This window comes from Gopherus evgoodei, chromosome 4 (assembly GCF_007399415.2).
Source record: "Gopherus evgoodei ecotype Sinaloan lineage chromosome 4, rGopEvg1_v1.p, whole genome shotgun sequence".
NCBI classification, from domain to species: Eukaryota; Metazoa; Chordata; order Testudines; family Testudinidae; genus Gopherus; species Gopherus evgoodei.
Genome location: NC_044325.1, coordinates 71,312,971 through 71,332,725, shown reverse-complemented (window position 1 = coordinate 71,332,725; position 19,755 = coordinate 71,312,971). Strand labels below are relative to the sequence as shown.

At 45.8% G+C, this 19,755-nt stretch overlaps 1 protein-coding gene across 1 annotated transcript in view; it reads left to right on the top strand.

Annotated features, from left to right (window-relative positions):
* GALNT16 (polypeptide N-acetylgalactosaminyltransferase 16) overlaps positions 1-19,755 on the top strand; it is a 115,240-nt gene that overhangs the window by 67,990 nt on the left and 27,495 nt on the right. Inside the window, exons 3-6 of the mRNA XM_030559708.1 lie at positions 4,171-4,269; positions 12,846-12,913; positions 16,659-16,724; positions 17,902-18,023. Coding sequence (XP_030415568.1) covers positions 4,171-4,269; positions 12,846-12,913; positions 16,659-16,724; positions 17,902-18,023 — 355 coding nt within the window. The remainder of the gene's footprint in view (positions 1-4,170; positions 4,270-12,845; positions 12,914-16,658; positions 16,725-17,901; positions 18,024-19,755) is intronic.

The window sequence follows — 19,755 nt, the reverse complement described above, 5'->3', positions numbered from 1 at the left end:
CTGGGTCCAAGCTTGGGCACCTATCCCAAGCTACCACCCATGCCACAACATCTATGCTGCTATTTTTAGGCACTACCTTGAATTGAGCTAGTGCAAGTCTGTCTACCTGAGCTGGGAACCGCAACTCCTAACTGCAGAATAGACACATCCTGAGTGACATCAAGGTGGCTGGCCCTTCCATCCAGTGCAGTGGTTATTCTGGAGGCATGTTGGGCAGAATGGGGCATGTCAGGTTACACTGTGCTGTGGCAATCCTAGACTAATGGAACACCCCCGAAGGCCATTCCAGATCATACAAGTTAGAAAATCCCTAAGGCTGCTCTTGCTTGTGCCAGGAGATGAACTGGCCCCTGGCTGCCTTAAAGCTCACAGGTCAAAAGGCCACCTATGACTCTCCTCTTTCCTCAGGCCCACAAGTAGAGCTGAGACATGCCTGAACTTGTGGCCTATAGTTCATACAGTTTTTCAATCACTTAGGGATCCTTTGGATAAAAGAGACTAATGTTATTCTACCCAGCACAAAGAGAGGCCAAACCTTTTCATATCGGCTTTTTCCTCCCCTGTTGTGACTCTGAAATTTGTTGAGGAGCTGGGAACCCCTTTCCAAAGAAGCATAGACAAATCTCTGTACTTGCTCACATCTTGTCATCTTAATAGCCTTAAAAAAAAACAAACAAACCCACCTGAGTTATTTTAAAGCAATAATAGATACATTATGTCTCCTGCCTGGTCACAAGTCTTCCGCTTTGTCTTGTTCAGGGCTTCTTTATATGCCTGAAAATTGCTATAATAAGCCACTGTCACAGTAGTAAAATTCTGTGAGGGGAAAAAAATAGTCAGCGCTTAGAATAGTCATAAACAATAGCAATAAATGTGAGGGGAAAGAATGGCAACAGTTTAGTAATAGCCATAAAACAATGATAATGAATGCTGTAATAAAAATAGAGCTAATAAGTCATGGGGAGAAGTCAGTTATTTCCCCTAGGTCCTGGGGTGGATTCAGTCTAAATGTGGCCTTGATTAGCCAAAAATGTCAGGCCCCAATCCTGAGGATGGGAATTTGTTCTGAAATGTGAGAGTCTGAATTGACCAATGTTTGTCATTGCCACAAACTTGGGTGGCAGGGGCTGTGGAGGAGCAGATCAGCCCAAATCTATGAATCATTCCCAGAACATGGCAAAGGCTGGATCTAGAATTCATGGGCTCATGCTGGAGGGGTGGGGCGGATCTCACAGTCTTTGCTGGGGTAGCAAAGAAAATTCAAAGTCTTGGGTGGAGGAGATAGTGCCCTTACCTTATGGTTTTATGAAATCTTGATGCCTTATCTCATAAGAGGAAGGTCTGGGAGAGCAGCCTATTGCTACTAAATTAGCAGTGGCCGGGAATACTGTGGCTGCAGCATTCTCAAACCCAGGAAGGAAGGGGGAGCACCCCATTTCACTTAACAGAGACTCCTCTGGCTTGATGAGCTTTGAAAAAATGCTTGTTGCAAGGGCCTTCATGAGGAGGGAAGTTGTGGGGGGGGGGGGAATTCATAAGACTTTGCTAAATCACCCCCTCCACAAGGGAAGAGCTTATGTAGAGTATGTTATTATTGCTTTGCATTAGTAGTGCTGTTGGTATATAATTCAGATTTTCAGGTTCCCTTCTTTTCTCATCTCAACGTTTTGTTTGTAACTACTATAAATAGCCACAAATTCCACATCAGAACACCAAATTGGAATTCGGGCACAAACCAAGCTGAGTTCAAAGGTCACAAGCAAAACACACGTGGTGAGCTGCAGGAGAAAACAGATACTCAGAGTCGTGGGAATGAATCGTTGTTCTCCTGAGGTGTAAGAAACCCTGGTACAAGTTCACCCTAGGCTAAATCTTGGCTCTTAGTAAGTGAATAGATTTGTGTCTCTCTTATGTCAGTAAAGTCAGACAAGAGAGTGTTTTTCATTCAAAGAAATTTAAACCTCCTCATCCCCTAGCATTTTTGTATGGTTTCAGATTTTATGTTTGGTTTCTAGTGAAGCAAATTCCAATTTTGATTCAACCTTCCATTTTGCAGCACTGTAATATCTTGAACCTGCTATTTTCCTGGTAGTGTAGAGGAATTATTTTCCATTGCCAAGCAGAGATGTTAGTGGTTGAAAGAGAAGCCATTGCCCGTGGGCAGATCTTTAACAAATAATGACAATGCTTTCCCTTCTCTCGGGCCTGGCATCCGAGGATCTCAAAGTGCTTTACAAACCCTAACCACTGAAACCTCCCAACTATGCGGCGCAGATACTGTGACATACTAGGGTACAATCCAGACTAATGAGTAGCTGTGTCACCCTTACTCTCTAACCTGAGGTGCCCTTTACAATGCTTTGCTGCTGTAGCCTCCAACCTGGATTGCTCACAAACAGCCTCCAGCCTGCAAGTCACTCCCAGCTATGTCTGTGTGTGTGCTGCAGCCAGCCAGCCACACCTTGGCATTTACCAGCCTTGGTTATACTGCAAGGTGACCCCAACACACTCCAGGTCCTAGATTTCCCCCCAGAAGTGTATGTCCTATACTGTCCAGCACAGCCTTCTTCTGGACAATACAAATTTATCTAAAGTCTGTTATTTCTTGAACAGAAATAATATGCACAGAACTTGAAACCCCAAATGGAGTTTCCCAATCACTTCAGTTTAAACACACTGCATTAGATAAAACAATATAAGAAGTTTATTAACTACAAAGAGATACATTTTAAGTGAGCACAAGTAATGAGGTATAAACATCAGAAATGTTTACAAGAAAATAAAGTTAAAACACTACTGGTGCCTAGCTTAAAAGCTATATCAGATTCAAGCAGTTTCTCAGCATATGCTTTCAGAAATCTTATTGACCAAACTTCATAGGTCAGGACACCTTCTCCCATAGTTCAACGAATGCTTCCTTTGTTGCTTCTGGTGCTGTGACTGTGATGGGCAGGGAAAGAGAGGGAGGGTGTCTTGGGATGTTTGTCCTTTTATTGTCAGTCCTCCTTTTGGAAAATATTTCCAGCTGGGTATTAGGAGAAAAAAGGTCTATATGGCAGGATGTTCCCTGCTGCTTTTTTCTTACCTGTTTGAGCTTCCTTTGTCTCCCCTTCCTGCTTGATGACTGTTTACTGCTTAAATGCAATTAAGCAGAGCACACATACCTTTGTTTGAGACAGACCAGTTTGCCAGCCAGAGGCTTGGTCTATCCTATAAAGTTAGGTCGACGTAAGGCAGCTTACATGGACCTAACTCTGTAAGCGCCTACACTAAAATGCAGCTCCCACTGAAGTATTGCCCACTAAACTGCCTTAATAACTCCACCTCCATGAGAGGCATAGCACTTAGATTGATGTAGTTAGGTCAAGGCAGTGTCAGTGTAGACACTGCATTGCCCCCATTGACTGTTGCTGCCTTTCAGAAGCCACTCCACAATGCCCAACCTGACAGTTAAATCGGTGCAAGCATTCCTGGTGTGGACATATACAGCAGACACAAAGAGCCTAGTATAGATATGCAAAAGGGATTTAATTACTGCAATGGCTGTACGTCGACATAACTTAGGTCCACTTAATTTTATAGTGTAAACTTGCCCTCAGTTTGGAACATATGTTAATAACACCATACAGTGGAATCTTACAACTTCAAAAATAGTGTTGCCACACACATTTTTTCAGGACAATAATGAACAATGAATTATGAGTTTTCAAATGATACCTTACATGACCTACTTTGTACAAAGATGATTACAATAGTGTGTAGCATGTGGATACAGGGGTACATTCTGTCACAGATACTTATTATCCCTGTTCTACACAGGGGGAAACAGACTTTAATCAACTTGCTCAAGATCACACAGCAAGTCAGTGGCAAATCCAGTACTCCTGAGTCCCAGTCCTTTGCTTGAACCACTAGACCTCACACCCTCCCAGTATTGTAGGTCAGGCTGCAGTACTGTCAGTGTCTTTTTCTTTTTAGTTCTGAACTTTCATCCTATTGTCCTTCTTAACCCCATTGAGCTCAGCAGAGGCTCCCACAGTAGGCTAGCAGTGTGGTGTTTGCAACCCCTGTGCCACACTCGGCTGTTTTCCTTTGGAGATTCCATGTATCTCACGCAAAGGGCTGCTGTGTATTGTATCTGGTTTGAATGTTTGCCCTCCCATGTTTCAGATGTGCCTCTGTGCACTATGACGCTGACCTGCCAGCAACCAGCATCATCATCACCTTTCACAACGAGGCTCGTTCCACCCTGCTCCGCACAGTGAAGAGGTAGGTACCAGTGGGAGGAATGGCTCTTAACCCTCAAGGAACTGTTTGGTTGCTAGTCCAGGGATCTGAGATGGCTCCTGGCAGTAAAGAGCAGGGCAGAAAAGTCCCCAAATGCAATGGGCCCCCTCTCCAGGTGGTTTCTGAGCTGACCATGAGCTCAGCATCCAACAAGAGGACAGGAGGTTGGCCAGGTGTGTGTGTCTGCAAGGGTCATGCAGGGAACTGTGTGTGTTGGGGGGCAATTAGAAAGGGAGTTTGAGGGAACTGTCAGCAGCAGGGAGGAGGCTGTTTGGGTTAGGCCCACAAACACTTTAAAGGGGTAGCCAGGCAGGGAGTGTGAGGGAAGCTGAAGGGAAAACAGACTATTGGAGGTGGTTTCAGGAGGGAGATAAAGGAGTTGCAGGGGCAGTCTCAGGGAAGAATCAGCAGCTAGGTCCTAGCTGGGTCATATTTTGTAGTAATGGTTCACACTGGGGTGCAGCAGGAATCTATTTCATGGGAGGAGGGAGGGGCACAGTCTGAGTGTTTGGAGTGAAAGGTGATGGCATTGAAGTCTGATGGAGACTAGGCCTCTGTCACCTGATACAACACTTGGAATTGCTCACTGGTGGAACAGCACTCGACTCCATGGCACAGCCCTTGCCAAACAGAAGCACCCCAGTCCAATAATGTATGGGACTCTCTCCCCTCAGACACAGTGGTAGCCAAAAGCAAACAGGGGCATCAGGTGGGGCAGCTCTGAGTGTCGGAGTAGCCCCAACCAGGTGGGAGCATGAAAATATCTGCTGCTATTCATACAGCAAAGCAATATTTCTACCAGCTCCTTTCCTTCCCCCAAATCCCTTTCCCTGCTGCAGAGCCCAGACAGGTTTTCTACCTTTATTTTTGCAGAGACTGTGCCCTCTGTGAGATATCAAATACTCACTCAAAAGCTCCCTGAAGCAGGCACCCAGCCCAGGGAAAAGCCTCCCTCTCCTATGGAGACTGGCTGAAGAGAAAGAACAGCTCATCTGGAAAGTTCAGCTGAGGGTACCTTTAGAAGGAATGCAGTGTTCATTGGCACTGGTTCTCTTACTGAGTCCTGAGGGTTTGCAGGGCTGTGCTTTGTGAATAAATAACAGACTATTTCAAGTGTGCTGGAGCTGGACTCATGGATAGAAGGCTGGCTTTCTAAGTCTCTTCCCAGTTTGGGGCCACCTGGTTTCCAGAGGTCTGAATGTGCCACGCTGGGCATGAATTATTGCTGTGCGCATAATTGCTGCTGAGTTTGCCTACCCAGGCAGTGCACCCACCACTGTGTCATTATGGTAAAGCACGTTGGGATGTATTAAGTATGAAAAAAAAATGGAGTACTTGTGGCACCTTAGAGACTAACAAATTTATTTGAGCATAAGCTTTCGTGGGCTACAACCCACTTCATCGGATTCATGCAGTGGAAAATACAGTAGGAAAAGATATATATACAGAAAGAATATGAAAAAATGGGTGTTGCCATACCCTCTATAATGAGAGTGATCAGTTAAGCTGGGCTATTATCAGCAGGAGGAAAAAAAAGCAACCTTTTGTAGTGATAATCAGGATGGCCCATTTCCAACAATTGACAAGAACGTGTGAGTAAGAGTAGGGGGAAAAATAAGCATGGGGAAATATTTTTACTTTGTGTAATGACACTCTCAGTCTTTATTCAAGCCTAATTTAATGGTGCCTAGTTTGCAAATTAATTCCAGTTGAATAATCTCTCATTGGAGTCTGGTTTTGAAGTTTTTTTGTTGTAATAGCGTGACTTTTAGGTCTGTAATCGAGTGTCTGTCCCATTTGACCAATGTACATGTGTAACGGGGTGTGGGGGAGTCAGGACCCTGCACCCTCCACTTCCTGTGATTCACCGTGACTCTCAGCCAGCCAGTAAAACAGAAGATTTATTAGATGACAGGAAAACGGTCCCAAGCAGGGCTTGTAGGTACAACCAGGACCCCTCAGCCAGGTCCCTCTGGGGGGCAAGGATCTTAGACCCCAGACTTGGGGTTCCCTGCTTCTTCCCAGCCAGCCCAAAACTGAAACCAAAAACCCCTCCAACAGGCTCTCTCTCACTCCTCCTTTTCCCCTCTCCCTTTGTCCAGTTTCCCTGGCAAAGGTGTCAACTCGCCCCATCCCCCTTCCTGGCTCAGGTTACAAGCTCAGGTATCGTCTCTTACCTAAAGTCATCCCCTGCTCTCCCATCTCCCATGCAGACAGTCCCAGTAAAACTAAACGACATTCCCAGGTCAGTCCGCCCCTCTCCCGACTGCCTCACAACATAGCAGAAGGGCAGTGCTGGCACATGATGGCATATATCATGTTGGTAGATGTGCAGATGAACGAGCCTCTGATGGTGTGGCTGATGTGATTAGGTCCTATGATGGTGTCTCCTAAATAGATATGTGAACAGAGTTGGCAACTGGCTTTGTTGCAAGGATAGGTTCCTGGGTTAGTGTTTTTGTTGTGTGTTCTGTGGTTGCTGGTGAGTATTTACTTCAGGTTGGGGGGCTGTCTGTAAGCGAGGACTGGCCTGTCTCCCAAGTGATATAAGCCATGATGTGCCAGCAGTGCCCCTCTGCCATATACATTGGCCAAACCGGACAGTCTCCATGTAAAAGAATAAATGGACACAAATCAGACCTCAAGAATTATAACATTCAAAAACCAGTCGGAGAACACTTCAGTCTCCCTGGTCACTCAATTACAGACCTCAAAGTCACAATATTACAACAAAAAAAACTTCAAAACCAGACTCCAATGAAACACTGCTGAAATTGAAATTAGTTTGCAAACTGGACACCATTAAATTAGGCTTGAATAAAGACTGGGAGTGGATGGGTCATTACACAAAGTCCTTTTTGCTGATACAGACTAACACGGCTACCACTCTGAAGTATGAAAGGGACTCTTCTAGTCTATTTATCACTTGTGAGTCTGCAGAGGACCACAGTGATATTAAGCAAGGGGAGACATAAAACTGCACCAGCTACTTTTTTTATGGCATCTGGTCAGGCTTCCAGAACAGCTTTAGGTCTAAAATTGGAGCAGGTGTGTTGGGCCCTGCATGGTCATTAGGGCTTGATTGGTTAGATAACTAATCAAAATTAACCATTCAAGGAGCACCTGTTGAAAGTTCTATGAAATTACATGGTTATAACAGAGTACTTATTTTTTCTTAAACAGAACTTAAGTGATTTTAATTGCATTTTGGGGATGATGAATGAGGAATTGGGGATGGAGGAGAATAATTGATGAAAATAAATGACAATAAGGACAACATTTTCAAAAGCAGCCATTGGTTTGGGTACCCAACTTGCCATTTTGGGCCTGATTTTCAGAGCTGCTGAGAACCTGCACTTACAGTTGATGTCCATGAGAGCTATGGATGCGCAAAACTTCTGAAAACAGGACCCAGATATCTCAAGTTGGGCATCCAAAATGGTGGCTGCTTTTGAAAATTTCAGCTTTACACTAGGTAATTTTAAGAAGAACTACACAAAGGTGGTACCACTAGTTCAGCTGAGCCTGTGTGAGACTGGTGGGAGCCCTCCTGTAGACAAGGCTCCCACAGCCAGATGGATTTTTACCACATTGGTTAAAATTGTCTACACAGGGGATACCATCAGGGCTAACACAGTGGCACTGCTGGAGGGAATTTTTTCCTAAAGTTCCCTAGCATAGAGAAGATTGTTCTGTGCAGACTGTGTATGGCCTTGTGATTTGTTTAGCAGGCAAATGCTGCTGGTTCAAGGCATGCAAACTGTTTAGGCCACAAGGATTTGTCTTCAGCTTAGAGGTAGCTGTGGAGGAAGAAACAAAGTCTGATGCCTGGATAAAGAGACCAAATGAGAGAATAAATGAGAAAGGGAATGCAGAAAAGAATTAGAAATAGCCTGGATACCAGCAGCTATTAAAGTGGCATCTCAAACAGTTTGCCTGCTGGCATCCTGTGATGTGCAGAAGATATCTGTGCTTGTCTGCTTGACATCTGTTGCTCTGCAGGAGACAGCTGTCACTCATGAACTGTTTTCTCACTTAACATGCCCTGCTCTGCAGGAGATGGCTGTCATTCATGGACTTCTCGCCTGCTTGGTATCCCTGCCTTGCTAGCCATTAAGTGGAATTACCAATTTCTGCCATGCTGGCCAGTCCCGCTGACACAGTGAGGCCTTATGTGGATGGAAAACAACAGCTGTGTTGTCTATTTTTTATTTACTGATTTTTAGGGTGTGAGGATGCCATTTGTCTGTGAATACAAATGTATTGGGTGTACATTTATTTTATAAGATAACAGGGCTTTCAGTAGATCAGTGCCCATGCTAAGTGATTGTGTAAATTCTGGTGGAAACATTGCCATAGAACACAAATGTATTTCGTGCAGCACCTTTCATACAAGCTGCATCCCAATATGCTTTGGCAAATTCAATAAATAAGGGCAGATAAAGAGAGAAATTCAGAGTAAAAGAGGAAAGGGATGTATTTTCTGGTGAGATTTGAAATGAAATTGATAGTCTGTGAGCCAGAGAGAGATAAGAAGGAGGATTATATAGATGGTCAGATCTGCAGAGGAGAAGACTCTCACGTCAGCATTGCTGATACATCCCTGATGAGGCAGCGAGAGGACATTGATGCTGAATAAACAGAGGGAGCAATGAGAAGAGTAGAGAGACATGAAGTGCATTGGGGTGGGGGTGGGGGGAGGAACAGATTGAAGTTGGTCCATGCTTCAGACACGAGGAAATTTTGAACTGAATTTTGAATAGTAGTAATGCTTAGATCTTTTATAGTACCTTATGTCTGAATTAACATTAACTAATTTTCATCGTACTCTTGTGAGGAAGAGAAATATTATTCCCTGTTATCTACATGGGAAATATTGGAAGTGTTATAATCCCCATTTTGGAGATGGAGAAAATGAGACACAGAGAAGTTAAGTGTCTTGCCAGGGGCCACACAATAGGTAGTTGCAGAACTGAAATTAGAATTCTGGAATTCCTGACTCTCAGCCCTATTTGCAGTCCACTAGACCATAGTACCTCTAAAGAGGAAATCAGTGGAAGTGTTGATGAAAAGAGTGTGATGTGTTTGTTTCCTTTTGCACACGTTGGAGTCTGGAGATCTGGATCTTGTGGACAAAACCGTTGTGGAAGTTGTTGTCATAAAGGTGAGAGGAGAAGAATGCCAAGACAAGGGTTTCAGCAGAAGTGGGATCAGGGAATATACAGGCAATACTGTAGAGGAGGCAGGAAAATTAAGATGATAGGTGGAGCTGGACCAGTCTTGTTAAATATTTGCCCTAAGAAAGTGGTAAACTTCCTGGGCCTGGTTCTCCACTGCCTTTCGGCTTATGGTCACTGATACCTATGAAGAGAGGGTACAAAATGGTACCATTTTGACTGGGTGCATTTTACACTCACTTTACATAGGTGTGAATTATTACCCAAAGCACAAGGTAGTCCTGCACGTGAAACTTGCAAATGACAGTGATTTGGGAGAAGTTGCAATCATCAGAGAAAACAGAAAAGTAATGCTAAGGGATCCAGAGAGGGTTGAAATGTGAACCAGATGTAGCAAATGAGATCTGGCTTGGAAAAATGCAGGCTGAGGCATCTAGGGAAATATAAGCTGAAACACAAATATTCATGGGCAGGCATGTGGAAACATAACTCTGAAATAGAATGGGATCAGATAGTGAACAGCAAAACAGTTACGTGTTTGCAGGGTGAGATAGGAGTAAAAAAGCCAATGCAAAATTAGGTTCTGTTAGCCTAGTTGTGGTGTTTTTTAAATAATAATCTCACACTCCTCTCCTCTTTATGGCCCTGATCCAGCAAGGTACTTGAGTAGGTACTTAACTTTAAGCACGTGATTAGTCCCATTGAAGCCTGGGAGTTTGTTCCATGCTTAGGGGGCATTATGGAAGAAGGCCTGAGTAGACAGAGGAAGCAAAGTGGTTGGTGAGGCCCACATTGTTGACAGAAGAAGCAGGTAAAGGGAGACATAAGGAACAAGACTCACAATGTAGATCCGGTTGGAGCTGTGCAGGGGCTTGAAGGTGCGGATGAGAAGTTTGAGCTGGCTGTGGGGAGTGACGAGGTGCTAGGGGAGGGGTTTGAAGAGGCAAGGGAGGTGGTTGGATTGACAGGTGTGGAAGATAATTTTAGCAGTTGCATTTTGGACGGGTGGGGGCGGACTTGGGAAAGCCAGAGAGTTCTCAACACCTCTCTACCAGAGAGATATTGACAAGTTAGAGAGTGATCAAAGAACTGCAGAAATCATTATACGGCTTGAGGGAAAGGTTTATGAGGACAGATTAAAAGAACTTTGGTAAATTTGTACATTTGAACTGAACAATGACGACTGACCCTGATCCCCAACGTGGTAGAGCCCCTCATTCCGCCATCTGCAGGGGGTTGGCAACCCTCCCTAGGACAATGGGGCCTGAGTCCCTTGTGCACAGTGCTTCCATCTAGTGGCTGGATGGGGTCCTGGTCCATGACTGGGTCTTCTCTGTGCTATGACAATACAAATAATAAATAATAACAATCACCACTCATGGAATATTATAATATATAACAGGACCAACAAAGAAAGATAAACAATACTTTGTTTCCAAGAATGATGGGTAAACTAAAAAAAGGGCAAAAGAACAGACAAAGGAGACAAGGATATCAAATAAACAAGTAACTAATCAGTCCTGCAACACTGAAATCTCACAGACTAAGGGAATCTTTGGAGAGAGCCCTCCAAATTCTCCCCACAGTCTTATTTGGGTGCTGGAGTCAGAGCTCAGAGTAAGGCGTTAGTGTCAGCGACATAGCTACAATGGTGCAAGTGGTGCAGTCTCACCAGGGCCCACAAGGTTATGGAGGCCCAACCAGGCAGACTGTTGCTCCAGTACTTCATCTGGCACATGGGGTTGCAATGCCACTTGCTTAAATTTGGCCGCACCACCCCTCCAGCACTACTCAGGTTTAGTCAGAACAGGGGTTGGCTGGGCCAAATTTGAGTGAGTGATGTTGCCACTTGACAATGGGATCACAGAACCACTCAGGTATGGTCCGGCTGCGTCTCCATCATGATACTCCAAACCTGAGTAATGTTATGACCCTGTGTGCCTGGTCACATTATTACTCATCACTCAAATTTGACCCATAACACGTGAATGCTGGGCGGGTGATGGGAGCCAGTTTTGCTGCTGAATGGCCAGGTTTGGAAGGAGCTGCCCTCGCCCAGGATGGGAGCAGAGTGTTGAGTCAGCGGGGGTGCCAGTGAGTGGCCAGGAAGGTCCTGGGGGTGGTGGGTGAGGGGCAGAGGCAAGTGGTTGAGGGTTGTTGGGGGAGTGAAATTGAGAATAGGAACATTTTGGCTGAATATCAGGAAAAGCTGAGTGACAGTTAAACCCATAGGGCTGTGGAACTGTCTCACCCAAGTGATGTGATGAAGTCCCGTTGTGTGGGAGTTTGGATATATAGTACATTGGGCAAAGCACTAGAAAATGTACTACTGGGAGCAATCCTGCCCAGGTCACTGTATGACTGAACAACTAACTCTTAACAGGGTTCTTTACCTCTTATAGGTGTGGAAGGAGAGAGGCAGTGCAGTATCTAGTGAGATCCTCAATATCATGTGTACTGGGCTGACTGCACCTCTGACCCCTCCTGACCTTGTTGAATGCATCCCTCCCTGTCCCAGGCCTCTAGCCATCACCTAGCTCTGAGTGGAATCGTGATTTTCACATTCTCAGACCGGGCCCTGGCTTGCGGTCCCGTGATACTAACTGTGATTACCTCAGCAGGTCTGACTTGTGTGTCCAGACCCAGCAATTCTCATCCCATCTCTGGAGCAATGGCAATGGTAATCAGTGACCAAAAAGCCTCCTTAAAGCAAAGTATTAGCTGTTTAGAACTAAAGCTTATTTTCCCTAAGGCTTACCGTTCCCTGGATTTGGGGAGCGCTGTGTCAGCCTGTCTCCCTAGACAGCTGGTGACAAGTGACCCCCTCGTCTCTCCCTGAGAAGCGCTGTTTAACTCTTTAGAGTTCTGTTGGTCTCCAGGCAAAACAAGCTTGCATCTTCCTTCTAGACAGAATCCTTGAAGCTACCAGCTTGCCCTGTAGTTTTTCAAGTATATGCTGGGATGTATTTATCTAGAGCTATTGTTTCTTTGTGGTTTGCTTTTCCCACAGCTGCCTATTAAGTTAGATCAATAAAGTCATATAAGAAATTTTAATAACCCACCATCTTCTACAGTAAGTTTACCTCACTGAACAGGTCATGGACAGTATTCATACCATTATCACATATCAGTATTCATAGAATAAATAAAAATCAGCTTCTTGTCCATTACACCCAGATTTAGGGTGACCAGACAGCAAGTGTGAAAAATCAGGATGGAGGTGCGGGGTAATAGGTGCCAATATAAGACAAAGCCCTGAATATTGGGAATGTCCCTGTAAAACTGGGACATCTGGTCACCCTACTCAGGTTACAAACAGTGCAAGCAAAAGCCTTTGTTTAATAATGGTGAGGTCCTTCTTTCCTTCTTGGATTCCTGCAGTGTTATGAACCGCACCCCTGCCAATCTCATTCAGGAGATCATTTTAGTGGATGACTTCAGCTCAGATCGTAAGTATCAATCCTCATTCTCTTTCTTTTGCTTTTCTCTCTCTTTAATTTTCTCCTTCACTCACTCTGTTCTCTGTCCCTCCCTTTCAAAGATTCTCTCTCTTGCTCACTTGCCAGTTGGCAAAAGAAGAAAGAACAGGGAAAGGAGAGAGGCTTTTCTGCACGTAGTTTAGCTTTCACCCATGGCAAAGAGGCCGTGTTTTCCTCTTTCCTATTCTCCTTGTGTGAGGGTGGTAGTTCTGGCCAGGTTGCCAGAGTACCCAGTCTGGTCTCATTAACCACCTTTTTATGTGTTGTTTAACCCAAATATGGTGAGTGATGTAGGCCAGCAGTGTCTGATTAGATGGGTTAGAACAGAGGTTCTCAACCTATTTATTATTACCTGGGCCACAGATTGAAAACCACAGTGCCCCCTCCCCCCCGACTCCTATGCTTACCGCCGCAGCCCACACCCAGAGACCCCTCCACAGAGTGGGGCCAGGAGCGTACCCTACTGCGGGGCTGAGTGGCAGGGCAGCCCCGGACCCCGCCATCGCACAGAGCAGCCTGGCAGCCCAGACCCTGCCATGCGCACCCTGAGGCCTTTAGCACAGAGCTAGGCTGCAGCTATATGCTAACTGGGCCGCAGGCAACCCATGGGCAGCGGGTTGAGAACCACTGTGTTAGAGAGAGAGACCACAGAGAACTGTTGCAAACTGTCATGTTCTACATTCAGACTGGCTTTTGCCCTGGGCTCAGGCTGGGATTGTCATGTACCTAGTGCATCCCTGGGGGTAGTTCTGGGTGAGATTTTGCTTCAAGAGGTACCTGACCTCCTCCAGCAACCTGGTGCAAAGCAGGAGTGTATGCTGCATGATCCTGGCTAGTTCCACAAACTAGTGGCTCTGCCCTGACTCCTCCATTCCACCTTTTGGGTAATTCATTCCCCTAAAGGCACTAGGAGATAGTAATCTATGCACTCCCCTGAGCACAGGGCTTCCCTTTGTTCCTGGCTATTATATAGGGTGACCAGACAGCAAATGTGAAAAATCAGGATGGGGGTGGGGGATAATAGGAGCCTATATAAGAAAAAGACCCCAAAATCGGGACTGTCCCTATAAAATCTGGACATCCGGTCACCCTACTATTGTATGATGGGGTTGAGGTACAAGGGGCTTCCACAAGGGTCCAGGACAATCTCGCACAATATTTATTATAATAACTAATTATATCTTCAGACTATTTTTATAGTGTTTTATAGCATTTTGTAGTAAGGAAGTGATACTGGCTGCATTTACAGATAAATAGCTTTGCCCAAAATTTTCAAAAAGTGGCCACTGAGTTTGGGTGCCTCAGTTTTGAGAAGTGCTGAGCACCCACAACTCCAATTTGAAGCAATGGGAGCTGTGGGGCTCAGCACCTCTGTATCTCAAGTTGAGCGCCTGACAATTCAATCCCAGATTCAGTTGCCACTTCTGCAAATGTTGGCCTTGAACAGCTTGAGGCCAGATTTTCAAAAGAGCTCAGCCAGAAACTCCCATTTAGGCCTCTAAATAAATGGCAAGATTATCAAAAGTGTCCATCTTCCAGATGCTCCCATTTGTGTCAGTGGTAGCTCTTGGGTGCTGAACACTTCTACAAATCTGGCCCTTGGTACTTCAGTTTCCCCAAGGACACACAGAGGTTTGGGTCAGAGCTAGGAGGTGGATTTCTGGGCCCACTCTTGTTACATTCCTGGCGGGTGAGTAACCTGAATAGAGAGTCTTGCATTCACCTGAAATGGACCTGTCCGTTGCTGGGACACAGTCTTCCCTTATGACAGATGTCCAGCAATAAGTCAATAGTTTTTTACTCAAGAGCTCCTGCCACTACATTTGAATGATACAGCAGCTGCCAAGCTGCCCACAGAAGAGCAATATTTCAGAGTGTGTGTCCTTGAAAATGGAAAAAGAGATGCCAAGAGAAGCACTTTGGCTGGTGGCCTTAGCGTGTCTCTCCAGAGCACTGAGGCTGTGGGAGGATGATGACAAGCAAAGGGCTCTGCAAGATGCAGAAAAGTGCATGGGATAAAAGAACTGCTTGTGGGGGGAGGGAGGCGGAGAGGGCTCAGGGGAAATGGGCTTGTGATGGAAACTTTTGCCCCAGTGATATCTGTTAGTGCAGGACTTAGAATCATAGAATATCAGGGTTGGAAGGGACCTCAGGAGGTCATCTAGTGCAACCCCCTGCTCAAAGCAGGACCAATCCCCAACTAAATCATCCTAGCCAGGGCTTTGTCAAGCCCGACCTTAAAAACCTCTAAGGAAGGAGATTCCACTACCTCTCTAGGTAAGCCATTCTAGTGCTTCACCATCCTCCTAGTGAAAAAGTTTTTCCTAATATCCAACCTAAACCTCCCTCACTGCAACTTGAGACCATTATTCCTTGTTCTGTCATCTGGTACCACTGAGAACAGTATAGATTCATCTTCTTTGGAACCTCTTTTCAGGTAGTTGAAAGCAGCTCTCAAATCCCCCCTCATTCTTCTCTTCTGCAGACTAAACAATCCCAGTTCTCTCAGCCTCTCCTCATAAGTCATGTGCTCCATCACCCTACTCATTTTTGTTGCCCTCCGCTGGACTCTTCCCAATTTTTCCACATCCTTCTTGTAGTGTGGGGCCCAAAACTGGACACAGCACTCCAGATGAGGCCTCACCAATGTCGAATAGAGGGGAATGATCAAGTCCCTCGATCTGCCAGCAATGCCCCTACTTATACAGCCCAAAATGCCATTAGCCTTCTGGGCAACAGGTGCACACTGTTGACTCATATCCAGCTTCTCGTCCACTGTAATCCCAGATCCTTTTCTGCAGAACTGCTGCCTGGCCACTCGGTCCCTAGTCTGTAGCAGTGCATGGGATTCTTCCATCCTAAAGGCAGGACTCTGCACTTATCCTTGTTGAACCTTGTTGACTTGCCAAAGTATAGCCTGTGGACCAAATGTATACCACAGAATTGTAGAGGGACCTCTGTGCCTTATCTCCTCTTTCATGTGGAGATGCGGCCTTCTGAGCCTACATGGCCCAGCATGCATTGCTCCACCATTAGCTGAGCAAAAGGTCACTCTTACCAGATGCAGTCTGGGATGTGCAACCTTGGTGTTCTGTAATATATTTCATTTAATGCAAATTAGGTGTGACTTGGTCACCCAGCAAGTTGCCAGTTGGACATCCCTATATTAGACAGTGGAAAAGTGAACCCAAGGAAGATGGTTGAATCACCATGGCTTGGATTAAATAAAACTAAGCTGAAAACTATCCCAGGGAACAGATTGTAGGGAACAACCTTGCATGATCTAGTGGGTGGAGGAAATGGGGAGGAAATGGACTAGATCACCTAATAGAGTAGGTCTCTTTCCTCTCTAGCTTCTTGGATTCTCTGCACTTGCTCCCTGATGTCCCTCAGTTTCTCCTGCTCCCAATTCTACACCTACAGCATATGCCCCTTTGTTCTTCCACAGTTCTGAACTCAAACTGGCTGCAGCCTGAGCCCTTCAGCGCATCTGGGGAGCTTTGGCTCAGCAGCCATGGAGGAGAACTGTCAAGTGAGCAGAGCTCTCTTGGGTGCACTTTAGACAATGGGATTAAGGCTATCGGGTTGATTAAAGTGATATTAAGTGAAAGCAGTGCTTTCCCTGCATGGAGACACATAAGAACAGTTAATTGGAGCTGTCCACTGAAGCCAAATAATTTATGTATTTGTGCCAAATGTTTTCTCATTTCCTAAGCTGAGGACTGCCAGCTCCTTACCACGATCCCAAAGGTCAAGTGTCTACGCAACAGTCGGCGAGAAGGTTAGTGTGGAAAACTTTGCAGGTACCATCTGCTTGCAAAGTCACCCCTTCTGCCCTCCACTCCCCTAGATGCTATTTCTCATGGTTACAATTCATACTTGCAATAAAGGTGAAGCTTTTGTTTCCCAATCTGGAGGCTCTGGCCAGAGAGATCCTGGGTTATCAATCCTCATGCTTCAGGGCATCTGTTGTTATTTTAAATATTTATGTTATACTAGTGCCCACAGTCCCCAGTCAGGATCAGGACCCCATTGTGCTAGGAACATATAGGTAGACATGGTTCCTGACCTGAGAGAAGAAGACAATCAAATATTATACATTATATATACACACACAGAGTTGGGGAAAGCTAATATTTCATATATATAATACATCTACAAATCAAAATGTTGACTTTCCCTAGCTGTCCTAACAGTCCTTCCACTCCGCCATTTTGTGCTGTCTGATTTCTTATAGACATCACAGCACAAGTGGGTCTTGAGAAGAGATTTGAAGGAGGCGAGGGTAGCGGCTTTACATGGGATCCCAAGCATCAGGGGGTGATGTGGAAGATGGGGAGGCATTTGTGGGAAAGACTGGCATCATAAAAGAGAAGAGTGAAAAGCAGTGAGGCGCCCTGAAAGTCAGGACAAGAAGCTGGAGCTCAAAACACTGGAAGGGGTGAGGGAGCTAGGTGAGAGATTGAGAGATGGGGGTGATTAAGCAGAGTGACTGGCAAGGAAGGTGATTGTAGTAGCTGTGTTTTGCATGGACTATAGGGAAGTGATGTAGGTGTCAGGGAGGCTGAATAGGAGGAGGTTCCAGTAATCAAGACTGGAGGTTTAGAGATGTGAACAGAAAAAATAAAAAAGCCCATGCCCCTAGCATGTCTCCTACTCCTGTGGTGGCATGGACCTGGCTAAGGCAGCTCTATGCCATCTAGGGAGGCCCCTCTGGTAGGGCTATTCCCTGGTCCAGTGGGCAGATATGCTGTGTTTATGGCCCATTTACACTGTTAGAGCACTGTAAAGAGTCCGGCTTGTCCTGGAGAATCACTCTACACAAGGTGCAAGGCAGTGGAGAATTTTTATTTTCTCTATGTTGTTGAAGTTCAAGGCTTTCCCTCCCTAATCTCCCCGTCCTTTTACTCTCTGTCCTTTCCACTGTCTTCCTGTCTTCTGCCTGTTCCTCCTCTTAGGGCTGATTCGCTCTCGGGTGCGAGGGGCCGAGGTGGCGATGGCGGAGGTTCTCACCTTCCTGGACAGTCACTGTGAGGTGAACAGCGAGTGGCTGCAGCCGATGCTTCAGAGAGTGAAAGAGGTGAGACCCCCTGCCCCCATCATCTTTCTCATCTCACACAATCCCCACCAGGATTTAGCTTCTTTTTTCCTGGCTCTGCCAAGCAGCTGATAGACAGCACTGTGCACATTGTGAGCTTCAGCATCGAGAGCAAGCATCCAAATGCCTCCCTGTCAAACTCAGATGTTTTTAAGAGGAGTACAGAGCCTAAAATATCCAGTGCAACTGGCACCTGCTGTATTACTGAGACTCTTACTGCAGGGCCCCAGCACTTTCCTGTTGTGGGGACGGGGATGTTAATAGATGGGAGGGGAGATTCGTGAAAATCCGTGTGCCACTGACTGCTACTTTAATCTTCCTGGATACTTCTTCCACATCTCCTCACATGTAGACAACACACACAACCTCTGCACGCACTTCTGCTCCCTTTCCACAACCCTCTTCCAACTGCTGAACCTTCCCCCCCGCCCAAGCCTCCTGCTTTTAACACCCTCTGCAACAAGCACCGGGCCCACAAAACCACTTCTCAACACAAAGTGCCCCCAGGGACGTTCTTTCTGAGGTTCATTGGAGAAAGGATTAACCCTAGGGCAGATAGAGTGTAATATCAGACAGCAGTGTTGGCAGCTCTCGCCCTGAATTCGCCTTCGGGTCGAAGGGGGGATGTGACAGTGCTGCTGAAAAACCTGTAGTGAAAGAGCAGGGGGGTGCAGAGGGGTACTGATCTCTCTGCCACCTGCAAGTGCCGCATTCTCCTTCTCTGAAGAAAGGAGCCCATGAAGTAATGGGGTCCAGGAGAGGAGTGGGAGGCACTTAACGCTGCTGCACATTTCATGTGTCTGCTCAGTTTAGTGTCAAGGGGAGGAAGAAGGTGAAACTTTAGAACTTCTTTTTAAGCCTGCTCCATAAATCCTCCATCTCAGTAGCCCATAAATGTCGAGTTTACTTCTGCTTGGAAAGTCAAGCTCCTGGCAGGAGCAGCAGCAGCAGCACAGTGATGGAGTCTCTGCAGATGGGACTGAGTAGTTATTATCAGGGATGGATCTGAGCTGCAAAGTTTTTGGACCCTGATCCAATCTGTTTAGAGTTCAGGGCTGGCTTGAGCTAGGATTTTGGTTCAGCCCATCATAGATATAGGGGTCAGTTGCCATGTTCAGATCTAGGTCCAGGTTCAGATTCCAAACTTGTCCCGAATTTTGTAGCTGTTTCTGTCCGGAGGTTTGGTTCACATCTCTCTCTAGCTGTGAGCAGGCTGGAATGTCAGGCCACCTGGATAGATGGTAACAGAACACAGACCATAGAAGAGATGTGCTTCGACACTGCTGTTGACAGCATCATGCAGTGGCAGAATTAACTCATGCCTGCCCTGTCAATGTCGATGAAAAACCAAATGGCACACCCAGGCTCAAGGCCTGAGCATAGGCCACAGCAGAAAAAACTTGTTCTGAGGACAAGTGGCTGTGTGATCAGCAGGCTAGTAGTGACAGACAGATGGCTAGGTACCTCCATCATTACAGACTCTCTCAATTTTATTGTGAGTGTGGAGATAGCTGGTGTTTGTCTTAAAGCCTCAGCTCCTGGAGTCAAGAATCTCAGTTTTCTTTTAATACAAAGTAAATTTCTAGCACCCATGGTTGCAGAGAATAGCTTGAAAACGGGACTGGAGTGCTCCCTAAAGGTTCAAAAATCAGAAGGCAAATAAAAAGGACCCAATATTTCTTTATTTATTTTAAAAATCTCATTATTTCTAGGT